This window comes from Rana temporaria, chromosome 8 (genome assembly GCF_905171775.1).
Source record: "Rana temporaria chromosome 8, aRanTem1.1, whole genome shotgun sequence".
NCBI classification, from domain to species: Eukaryota; Metazoa; Chordata; class Amphibia; order Anura; family Ranidae; genus Rana; species Rana temporaria.
Window position 1 is genome coordinate 44,223,114 of NC_053496.1, and position 12,508 is coordinate 44,235,621.

The 12,508-nt window shown below is 43.0% G+C and overlaps 1 protein-coding gene across 1 annotated transcript in view; it reads right to left on the bottom strand.

The window, feature by feature from the left end:
* SORCS3 (sortilin related VPS10 domain containing receptor 3) overlaps nt 1-12,508 on the bottom strand; it is a 774,589-nt gene that overhangs the window by 25,180 nt on the left and 736,901 nt on the right. Inside the window, exon 22 of the mRNA XM_040361656.1 lies at nt 3,782-3,894. Within this exon, the coding sequence (XP_040217590.1) occupies nt 3,782-3,894 (113 nt within the window). The remainder of the gene's footprint in view (nt 1-3,781; nt 3,895-12,508) is intronic.

A 12,508-nucleotide genomic window follows, 5' to 3' on the forward strand; every position in this document is an offset into this window, starting at 1 on the left:
GCTATCTATTTATGTGCAAGTAGGCCCATTCGTATCTATTGGGATGAAGGGGCTGCATGGACTAAGCTGTTGATCCCATATGACAGCTGTGAAGGTATGGGTGTGCACGAGTTTCCTCCCACCCTTCAAAGACATGCTGGTAGGTGCTAGGCTAATTGGCTCCTGTCTAAATTGGCCCTAGTTTGTGTATGTATGAATATGAGTTAGCCTAGGTTCACACTGATGCGGGTTAAAAATCGTGCGAGTTCACACCGGTAATGCAGTCTGACTTTTAGGGTGATTTGATAGACATCTGAGCGGGTTCCTGCACAGATGTCTATTCCAATTGCCCCCGAAGTCGCCAAAAGTAGTACAGGAACTACTTTTGGGAATCAGTGTGGCGCCGCACAGTTGGTGTTGCACTGATTCAAATGGTGCCATTACTGGCAATAGCCACCGATTTGGCATGTGTCAAATCACATGCCAAATCAGACCAATATGAACGTGGGCTTAGGAACCTTAGATTGTTAGCTCACTGAGGACAGGGACTGATGTGAATGTTCAATATGTAAAGTGCTGTGCAAATTGTAGGTGCTACATAAATACCTGTACTAGTTAAAGGAATATTTCCCCCACTGTCCTTGAGTAAATACCCCAGCAAAAAAACAGTGAATACTGGCATCTGGGGTCCAAGGGGTCAAGGGCCACAGATTAGGTGCTGTGGGCGTAGTGGATGAGTGTAAATAAATATAACTAAGGATTATAGTTAATTAAATTGAGCAGAGCTTTAAAAATCCCAAGTGAGTTTCCATAGAATTTTTAACCTAAAATAACAAATATATTTTAAATACGCAGTCCTTTCACGTGTCAAAATAGGGTGGTCTCCGTGAAATTGAAACTGACTTAAAAACAAGAGGTTCCATAATACTTTACAGTGAGCAGACATTAATTAATTGGTCATTACATAGGGATGTCTTATTAGATTAGGTTTGACATCCATATTATAACTAAACGAGTCAATCACAGTTAATCATGTTGCAGTCGGGACTGGAATGAATTAGTAATGATTAGCCATTTTCCGCACTGAGTCAGCATGAGGAACTGTCAGTGGTTAAAGGACGACCGCCAAAAGCTTGGCTGTGCTCATCTCACCTCTTGCTGCCAAACAGGTACTAAACTGACTATAAGTAGAGCTACGAATGCTCAGGTGGCTTCCATGTGGCCCAGGGCCGAGGCACGGAGATACAAAGTGCCTCCAACAATTTCTTGTTACGCTTTTATCCAAGTAGATGGTTATGCAATTCAAAAAAGTACTAAATCCTGATTAAACAGGTCATTTGTTTTTTTTTATTTAATTTTTCATCTCATTTGTTGCTGGGACGTGGGTCATGCAATATCTAGTGCATGGGAAGATGAGGGGTAGGCAAAGTTTTGGACCAGTTAGCTCTCCAGAATTTTACCCTGTCCTGTCCAGCCTTGGCACTTGGCATCCCTTTAAAAGGGTCTGTAAATCTGAGGGGTTGGAAGAATCGATGACCTAGTGACCACTGTGAGTGTCTGTGTTGGTAGTGCAGTCAGCATGCTTTACGCATAGAAACCTTGGCCTCCCATTGATGAATATGTGCAGAGTATGGGCATAAAAGCTCACCTTTTTGCCGCTGCATATGTGTTACGTGGGTAGCAAGAGGTTAAAGTATAGCTATGCCCAAAATACTAATAATTTTTTCAGTTTGGTCAGAGTGGGAAAGTAACCAAGGAAGGCAAAACATAAGCTTTAATTTCCATAGTCTGGGCACAGGGGAACTTTAAATTTGAACTCTGTCCTGAAAGTATTGCAAACTTGGGCATAACCAGAGGTGCAACTAGAACATTCAAGGCCGTGGTGCAAGAAATAATGAAGGGCTACTTATCAGTGCTGCCTATCAATGACACCTATCAGTGCTCATCAATGCCGCCCATCAGTGCCACCTATCATTGCGCATCAATGTCACCTATCAGTGCCTATCAGTGTCACCTATCAGTGCTCATCGATGCCACCTATCTGCACCCACCAGTGCAGCCTATCAGTGCTGCTATCAGTGCCGCCTATCAGTGCTGATGAATGACACCCATCAGTACCAATTAGTGCTGCCTATTATTCCTACCTCTCAGTGCCACATATCAGTGTTTATCAATCCCACCTATCAGTGCCGCCTATCAGTGCTCATCCATGCAGCCTATCAGTGCCCATCAGTGCAGCCTATCAGTGCTGCCTATCAGTTCCACCTATCAGTGCTCATTATTGCCGCCTATCAATGTCCATCAGTGCTGCCTATCAGTGCCATCTATCAGTGCTTATCAATGCTGCCTATCAGTGCTGCCCATCAATGCCCAGGCAGGCAGTGTGAAGCCCACTAGCTGCATAATCAAATTCAGCTGCTTGGCATCACACTTCTCATGGTGCACACAGAAGGAAAGGGACGGGAGGAGAAGGAGCAGATCGACTCTCTCCTCTCCCACCCATGTGAAGTAAGAGGGAGGGGGAACTGACAGTGCAGCCTCTGGGCTGTATGAGAGAGAGACTCTCAGCTCAGAGCCCTGTGGCTAGCAACCACGCTGGGGCCCCCCCAACAGTGGCAGAACACCAGGACATGATCGCAAGTGCGACCTCTGCAACCCTAGTAGTTCCGCCACTGGGCAAAACCTTTTTTATTAACTTATATAGGTTGTTCAAATTTCACATGTAGGTAGAGTAACTCTTCCTTTTTATCAACTTTTTTTCTTCTTTTTCATTGAAGGGAAATAATAGATTCCAAGAAGAAGCAATTAGCTGTCATTGAGATTTTGACAAAGGAGGGGTGTGGACTGTCTGACATTCACAGGAGGCTACAGAATGTTTACTGAGATGACACCATTGACATGAGCCACCAATTCTCTTGTGAATGTGTCATCTCTTAAAACGTTATGTTGCCTTCTGTGGCTGTGGCTGTCGGAAAGCCCCTCTTTCGTCAAAAACTCAATGATGGCGTATTGCTTCTGTTTGGAATCCATTATTTGCCTACAAAGAAAAAGAAGAGTTACTAAGCGCTATATAAGTTTCTCACTCACTCACTCACTCACTCACTCACTATAGAGGAAGAGTTACTTTACCAACTTGTAAAATTTAAACAACCTTCTGTATGTTAGTTAATAATTTTATATAATGTATGCCCACTTTAGCATTAATTTTGGTACAGCCCTTGTTTTAAAGAAGAACTCCAGGAAATAAGGACTGCAGGTAATGTAAATTCCCCAAGCATTGCCCAGAGATAGAGCCCTTTGAAATCCCTGCTATGCATAGTGCCATGCCACTAGCTAGTACTTCTGATCCCTAGGCCATACTTGAACTGAAATAGTTAGTTTAATAAAAGTTTAAAGGGCTGACTACCCCACAGCTAACTGTACTTGACAAACGTTTTCTACCACAAAGGAGCACATAATGTAATGATGGAGATAAATGTTGCAATAAGACATCCAAGAGGAGCATTGCTACATGTTACAACTTTGGTCATCTTCAACTTTTTTAAATATTTATGACACTTATATATGTAACGTGTAAAGAAATACACATTTCATGGAGCTTGATTTGCATAACATAATACAGACTAATATGACACTAGAGTCTTGATTCCAATGAGAGGGACCTTTTGTTTTATCGTTTCCTGTACAACAAGCCGGCACCATATTTCCTTCTCACTGGAGTAAGCTTCTTTTCATTATCTTCCATGGCCCGCAGCAAACAGCATATCCCAGGCAGACCTCAGCTGCCACCATTAATACGTACCTGTATCAGAGCTCTCTTAATGAGTCTGCTTATGTCTTGTCTCCACTCGGGGATGTCGGGGTTGTGGTAATCCAGGTTCGGGGAAAATGACAGCAGCTGTGACTGGAAATACTCTGAAACACAATCATTAAAAGGCATTAAAAGACGCTTTATGTCAATTCCCTGCGAGACTGTTATGTCTTTTGCTGAAAGGCTTGCGGGGAAACTGCGATTTTCTTTTGAAGACTCAAAGCTGAACAACAGGAGACAAAAAGCAAAATGTACAGTAGGGTTGCATGTAAACCGTTTTGCCTGTAAAAAGTAATTTGGGTTGATTTAATAAAGACAAATAGGCTGTTCACTTTACAAAGGGAATTGTCCCTTAGCTTAATGAATGTGATGAAAATAAATTTTGCAAAAATTTGCTGATCATGTGCAAGAAAAAAAACCCTGCATTTTTGCTTGCGTGATTGGATGATGGCAGTCAGAAGAGCTTCACTTCATTCATTCCCTAGACCAAGAGAAAATTCCCTTGCAAAGTGAATTGGCTATTTGCCTTCAGTAAACCAATCCCATTCTATCTTGTGATATTTTAGGAATATATATATAAATACATACATGGTGCCTAAAGCAGTAGTAAAGGAATGTCTACAACAGGTGTCTTTTGCTGTGTCTAAAACAATAAACTAGTGGTGAAAGGATAGAGTTGAAGGAAGTAGGAGAACAGCAGATTCAGGCGTAGTATTTGGAAACAGTCCTGCTCCCGTATGTAACACTTTCTGCACCACTCCTGCCTGAGTGGGTTTAGCGTACCCGGACAGGCCTCTCTCACTGACCTGGCAGCCGGAGTATCACTTGAACCTTTATCTGGGAAAAGTCTCTGCCACAGACCCTCCTGGTATGGACTTGAACTTGAGGAAAAGTCTCTGCCACAGACCCTCCTGGTATGGACTTGAACACAGGCCCCCACTGATTGCAATTACGGAGACAATCCTCCCTGAAGAATTACGCCTGGATCTCCTTCTTATTGTCGCCCAGGTACCGACTGACAGGTGATCAATCCTTCAGTGTCCGGCTATCTTGATCCCCAGTGGTTTGTTGTAATCCTTTTGGATCGCCAGCCTCTCATTGGCTCTCCACAGATGGACTCCCCACCGAACAGCTATACCGTTTGGGATCTTCAAGAAATGGGAACCCAGTCGATCACAGGATCTCCGCCGCTGCTCAAATGTTCCGGACCAACATGGTCCCAGAACCAGGAACACTGTGTGGTGCGCACGCCCCGGACAGGTAGGCCATAATGCTGGGGAACCATGATGTGGCCACCCTAAAGGTGTGTGCCACACTGGACGAAGACCCAGACTCAATGGCGTCTGTACCATAAATAACCTCTCCCAGCATGCCCAGTGAGGAAACTCCCTCCTGATTGGCTGCTGGTAACTAGAACCATGGTGATTTTTATGTCTTAATTTACTTAATAATTATTTTTATATCATCTTCAAAAAATACTAAGAAAAAGTGTTAGATCATAACAGCACATAGGGCCAGATCCACAAAAGGGATACGACGGCGTATCTACTGATACGCCGTCGTATCCGTTTCTATCTTTGGAACTGATCCACAGAATCAGTTTCCAATAGATAGGCAGAAGATCCGACATGTGTAAGGGACTTACACTGTCGGATCTTAGGATGCAGTACCGCATCTGCCGCTGGGGGCATTTTGAGTCGAAATGCCGCTTCGGGTATGCAAATTAGCACTTACGGAGATCCACAAAGCTTTTCAGCTTAGTTTTTTCTCCGTAAGTATTAGTTTGCAATCGTAAAATTAGGGCTGCTTTTACAAGGCCTAAACTGTTTAGGCCTTGTAAAAGTAGACCCTTCTATCCCGCGTCGCCGTCTTTCTCAAAACCCGGCGCAACGTAAAACCGCGCAAAGCACGTCGGGAAAATGACGTCGTGAGCATGTGCAGTACGGCCGGCGTGGGAGCGCGCCTAATTTAAATGGGACTCGCCCCATTTGAATAGGAACGCCTTGCGCCGGCCGGATTTAAGTTACACAGCCGAAAATTTCTAGGTAAGTGCTTTGTGGATCGGGCACTTAGGTAGAAATTTTCCGGCAGTGTAACTTTAATGGGAATATTTAAGTTACGGCGGCTGGCTGTGGATCTGGCCCATAGTTTACAAGATATGCACAATAGTACAATATATACTAAAGATTTAGTGCAAGATGAATGGTAAATTCTCTTCCCTTGCTCAAGATGGCCACAGCCATTGGGGGGGGGGGGGTGTTCAAAATGATTTCTCAACAAAATAAAGCATGGAAACATGGATGGATGGGGAGAGTTTGCTGTGGTTTCTTAGGCCGAGTACTCACGGCAGGACATGTCCGATGAAAACGGTCTGCAGACCGTTTCCATCGGACATGTCTGGCCGGGGACTGCCCGGGGACTTCTGTTCGATGGCTATACACACCATCGAACAGAAGACCGCGCGTAAACAATACGCGGGGCGTGTCCGCGGTGTCGACGCGTCGATGACGCGGTGTCGCCGCGACAATGACGCGCCGGCGTGGGCGGCCTGCCTTGAAAATGCTTCCACGCATGCGTCGAAGTCATTCGACGCATGCGAGGGATGGCGGGCGGCAGGACATGTACGGTAGGTCTGTACAGACGACCGTACATGTCCGGGCGGACAGGTTTCCAGCGGACTGTTTTAAAGCAAGTCCGGGAAACAGTTGTCTGCTCAGAAACGGTCTGTCAGACAATTGTTTGCTGGAATCCTGTCCGCGCGGCTGTACACACGAGGGAACATGTCTGCTGAAATTGGTCTGCCGACCAGTTTCAGCAGACATGTTTGGTCGTGAGTACGGGGCCTCAAAATGAATTAAATTGAGTTTTAGATATAGTTTAGTTCCGCTTGTGCACTAATTGATACACAAAGTGCTGGCAAACCTACAGCTACTGACAAGCATACCATCTGCACAAATGCAGAGCATGAAGGGTGCACTGCATTAGAACACAATCACTACTGACCTCTGCTGTCTTAAAGGTAAAGGTTTCTATCCTTATTAACCTAAACCTTTCCAATTATTTCTGTTAACATACTTATGCTTACAATTTCAGTTTACTTCCTCATTGAAGTGTTTGTATCCTAAAAATTATAATAATCTGTCTCCATTTGCTTGGTGTACACACCATCATTTTATGTGATGAAATAAAACAAAGTTTTTAAAAACGTCACTTTAAATGACCGTGTGTGGGGGAAAACGTTGTTTTATGTCTTGTGAAAAATGACAAAAAAAATTGAAGCATGCTTCAATTTTATGTGTCGTTTTTCAAAACGTCATTTTTTACTTCACAGAAATTGACCGTGTGTAGCAAAAAACGACGTTTAAAACAACGTTTTTACACCCCGCGCATGCCCAGAAGCTAGTTATGAAGCGAGCTTCAATGGAAAAACGTGGTGAACGTAACCTCGCTTTGCTAGAACATTGTGAGAAAAAAACGATGGTGTGTAGGCACATTCGTCTTTGAAAATTGAAGTTTCAAAAACGTAGTTTTTACTTCACAGAAAATGTCGTTTTTTTTCATCACATAAAGTGATGGTGTGTATGCGGCATTAGCTTTGTTGTCACTTCCAGAAGAGGCGTAATCTATCACAGGATCGTCACGCCCACTGGAAGCTCCACAATGTAGAAATTCTGTCAGGTGACCTCCATGAAAAAAGTTAAAAATGGTATGAAAAATGGAGTACATTATATTTTCAAAATATGGATTACTAAAATATAAACGTTAACAGATCCTGCTATATACTTTTTAGAAATTTACTTCCACAAAAACCTTAACCCTTTGATACTTATTTATTTAAATGAATTTGATAATTTATATAGGTGATATAATTACTAATTGCATAAAAAAGCATAAATGTATCAATTTATTAGCAAATGTATGTAGCATACAAAAGTATAAACTTATTAGCAATTATATAAAGTATCAAAAAAGAATAAATGTATACATTTATTACCAATTACTGTATATACAGTATAAAAAGAATAAATGTATAAATTTATTAGCAATTTTATATATACCGGTATATATATATTATAAAAAGCATGGCTAAATAAATGTTTTAGTGCCAATCACTTTATCCCTACATTATGGAATATGAATCAATTATTAATCAATTACCACCTCTCCCCCCTATGGTTTAAATAATAACCATGAGTTTTTTTAATGCAATCACTGCACTGATAAGTATAGCTTCTTACAATTAATTTCTGATGTATATTATTCATCACGCACTGAATTGACTATTGTACATATTATTTATACTATGTGCTATTATATTCTAACATTCCTTTTTGGTATCCTTGTAGAGGATATAAAAGTAATTATTATGGAAATGAAGATATAATAATTATCGTGAGTCTAATTACTTACAACATAATTTTTTTTTATTCTCTCATAATAGATTTATCTTCACACTACTGCATTTATACATTGAGGTTTTGTTGCAAGATAACAAGTCCTTATCTTATGACTCAGACAGTGACTTCTATTATGATCAACTACCAGCTTAAATCATCATTAACTTGTATTATATATGCTATGTATATATTATATTATATTATCATATTATATTATATTTATTAGATATTTACAGTTAGGTAGGTGCTAAATGTAGGATTTTTGTGTAGGCTGCCAGTGCAGGTAAATTTAAGCAGGCCTATACTACAAGCTGTTTGTTTTTGATCCGGGTGCAGGGGAGTGGTTTTAGTGTAGCAGTAAGTGACTGACATGTACTTTAGCTCTTGGGCAGCTCTCCTGTTTCCAGGGAGAATGTTCTGGAAAAGTAGCAGGGCAGAGAGCTGGAGTGACATGGGGTACATGGGAGGAGCTCTGACCAATCCCCAACTAGGATTGGCAGGGGGCAGGCTTTCTACATATACCCATGGTCATCTTGCTGTGGGAGGAGTTGTTGGCTGGGAGAACTGAAGGATGGAGTGTTAGACTGTCGTGCAGGAGGGACACCCTCATCTAGGGGGTGTACCTCAGGCGGAGGAGCTCGGGAGCTGGGAGGGAGCCTCTCTTTACATGGTCACAGAGAGGTGTCCTGGAACAGAAGCTAGGAGAGACAGTTAGTCCGCACGGAAGTCCTTCAGGAAGGATCCAGGGCAGGTGTCGGTGAGTGAAAGCACAATGGAGAGATCAGGAATAGACATGCCAGGGGAGCTGGATGCAGAGCCAGAGGAGTTTGTGTTAAATCGATGCAGTCATAAGGGCAGGCAGATTGGCTCCTGCTGTGTCAAATCACAGGGGGCGTAGGTCGCTGTATACATACGTGGGGCGGTCAGCAAATGGAGTAATAGGTCTCTAGGAAATATAATATAATAAAAAAAAATTATTCTGTACAATCTGTACTAAAAAAGGTGAAGTTTTGCTAAAAAAAAAGTCAAGCGGTATGAATGCATATAGTCATTAGTCCCTGCTTCTAATCAGTTGCTTTTGGCCCGCTGAGCGCTTACATCCACTTAACGACATTTTAAATTAACTTTGTCACCAATTGGCTAATGACTTTGCGCACAGCGTTTTTTGTATGCTAACGCTCCCTACACAACAGATGGACGTCTCGCTGTGACGTTGCGGCTCTAGAGTGAACCAGATGACTTAATTGTATTTTCATTAAATGTTTTACACTGCAACCTATATTAGAAGCTGGTAAATCCTGAAAATGACAATTTACAAATGCGCACTGTTTTTTGGGAGGTATAGTGTTAATCATTAATTTAAGTTTTTATTTTTGTTTTGTTTTTCTAAAAATAAAAGCATTCGCTCACCACTTTCCAGCTCTTTAAAAAAAAACTAAAAAAAAACACTTGTTTAATAAAACAGTCAATATTATTACAGTATTTATTGGCGTATAACACTCACTTTTTTACCCTAAAAATAGAGGGGAAACAGTGCCTGCGTGTTATACGCAGGGGGCTGTGGAGGTTTTTTCCTGAAAAGGGTTAGGGTGCGTGTTATACGCCTGTGTGTTATATGCCGATAAATACGGTATTTATTCCCCTACTTTTTTCTGTTTTAAATCTGTATCATGCTGCAGATTTCCTACTTTTCAAATTTATTTAAATTTCTGTTTTGAAAGTCAAGCAAGAAAGAGCAATATGCATGTAAACAGAGTTACACAATTTATATGTGCACCAACTGGATAAATTGCATAGTGTTAGGCCCCATACTCACGAGCAAACATGTCTGCTGAAACTGGCCCGCAGGCCAGTTTCAGCAGACATGTTTGGTCGTGTGTGGGCGCGAGCGGGCCGAATTCCAGCAAACATTTGCCCGCCGGGCCTTTTCCCAGCAGACAAATATTCCTGGACTTGTTTTAAAACAGTCCGCTGGAATTCTGCCCGCTCGGACATGTACGGTCGTCAGTACAGACCTACCGTACATGTCCAGGCGCCCGCCGTCCCTCGCATGCGTCGAATGACTTCGACGCATGCGTGGAAGCATTTTAAAGGCGGGCCGCCCACGTCGCCGCGTCATTGTCGCGGCGACACCGCGTCATCGACGCGGCGACACCGCGGACACGCCCCGCGTATTGTTTACGCGCGGACTTCTGTACGATGGTGTGTACAACCATCGTACAGAAGCCCTCTGGCAGACATGTATGGTGAAAACGGTCCGACGGACCGCTTTCACCATACATGTTTGTCCGTGTGTACCCGGCCTTAATGGTATGATAGTTACGGCTCAATATTCACATGGTTAAATAGCAAAACCTCATGTTCAGTGAGATTAGGAACCCTTAACGAAAGGGTTACATTGGAACCAAATTATTGGGCTCCTGGCAAGGAAAGAGGACTAAAAAGACCTCTTAAATTTAAAGGGAGAGACCTATCCTATTGGTCCATAGGCACATGGGAGGAAACATCAAAAGTTCTCTGTTTATTTCAACCAGCCATTCTTAACCAGGGTTCCATGGAACCCTGGGGTTTCTCCAGAGGTTGTTAGAAGTTCCTTGAGCTGTTGCTGGTTGACCTTTCATCTGGTGATACTGGCATAATTCCAGGGTCAACACCACTTGCAAGGCCAGCTGCATGGCACAAATGATCTTTCTGATCACCATTGTAAGGGGGACATTGCTCCCCCTGGCCACCAAAGAAAGTGACATTTTTGCCACTGGCCACCAATGTAAGAGGCATCTCTCCTACTGACTACCAATGTAAGAAGCATTTTTCCCACTGATCATCAATGTAAGGAGCATTCTTCCCACTGATCACCAATGTAAGGAGCATTCTTCCCACTGATCACCAATGTAAGGAGCATTCTTCCTACTGACCACCGTCATAAGGGAGATTCTTCCCACTGTCCATCTATGTAAGAGACAGGAGATTTACTAAAACTGGAGAACTCGGAATCTGGTTTCAACTGTGCATGGTAGCCAAACAGCTTCTAACATCAGCTTGTTCAATTAAGCTTTGACAATAAAACCTGGAAGCTGATTGGTTTCTATGCAGAGCTCACCCACTTTAACCTACAGGTAAGTCTAGATTAAGGCTTACCTGTAGGTGCAACAAATATCTCCCAAACCTAAAAGGTTTAGGAGATATTTTCAGAAATGACAGGCGCCGATTTTGACGGCGCAATGCGTGCCGTCGACAGCGGCGCAGGCGCACTGAAAGTGCAGTTTTTGTCAATGGCATTATTGGGGTCAATGTCGTGATTTTGCGCATGCGTGGGGATCTGCCGGTCCCACGTGCATGTGCGGGAGTGACGTCATCACCACTCGGCCAATCACAGCCCTGGAATGGCGATAACAGGAAAAAGATGCGAGGAGGACTTTGGGGGCTTCGATCTCAGGTAAGTGCCACATAATGAGCATGCTATGCATACTAGCTCATTATGTCTTTCTCTTGCAGGTTATTTTATTTCCACGTTCTTCGGGGGGGGTTACTTCCTCTTTAAATGGAGCATTAAATACCAGGATTGCATTACATACAGAGTGCAGAGCTGTCACTTGTAAACACAGAAAGCAGACTTCTGTGTTTACAAGTGATTGTGGTGAGCAGGCACCAAAGAGTCTGAGCCAGAGGTGGTGGAACTGAGTTCCACCAAGTTCCCCCTGAAAAAAAGCCCTGGCAGAGCTGCACCCAATTTTGCAAGCTCCTGTTTTAGTAAATCCTCCCCATTCTTCTCAAGGGCCACCAATGTCGAGGGCATTTTTCCCACTGGTCCACAATCTAGGGCAGTGTTTCTCAACTCCAGTCCTCGGGGCGCACCAACAGGTCTTGTTTTCAGGCTTTCCATTATTGTGCACAGGTGATTTTATCAGTTTCACTGCCTTAGTAATTACCACAGCAGTTTGATCTGAGGGAAATCCTGAAAACATGACCTGTTGGTGCGCCCCGAGGACTGGAGTTGAGAAACACTGATCTAGGGAGTATTCTTCCCACTGCCCATCACTGGACATCATTGTAGAGGCATTTCTTCCCACTGACCTTCCAATAAACTAGTTTTAGCAGAGGTTGCCCAAGACCTGAAAATTATTTTATGGGTTGCTCTGGGGTAAAAAAAAAGGTTGAGAGAGGCTGGTCTAGGTGCACCATGTGGTACAGACATGTGAAATGGGGAATATTGCCTATAGAAATATAGAATGGGGAATATCTGAAAGGTCTGCTAATTAGAAAGAAAAAACAGCAGGATTGGGCACCAGAAACAAACAGGTGGGAAGAATAAGGGCAGTAC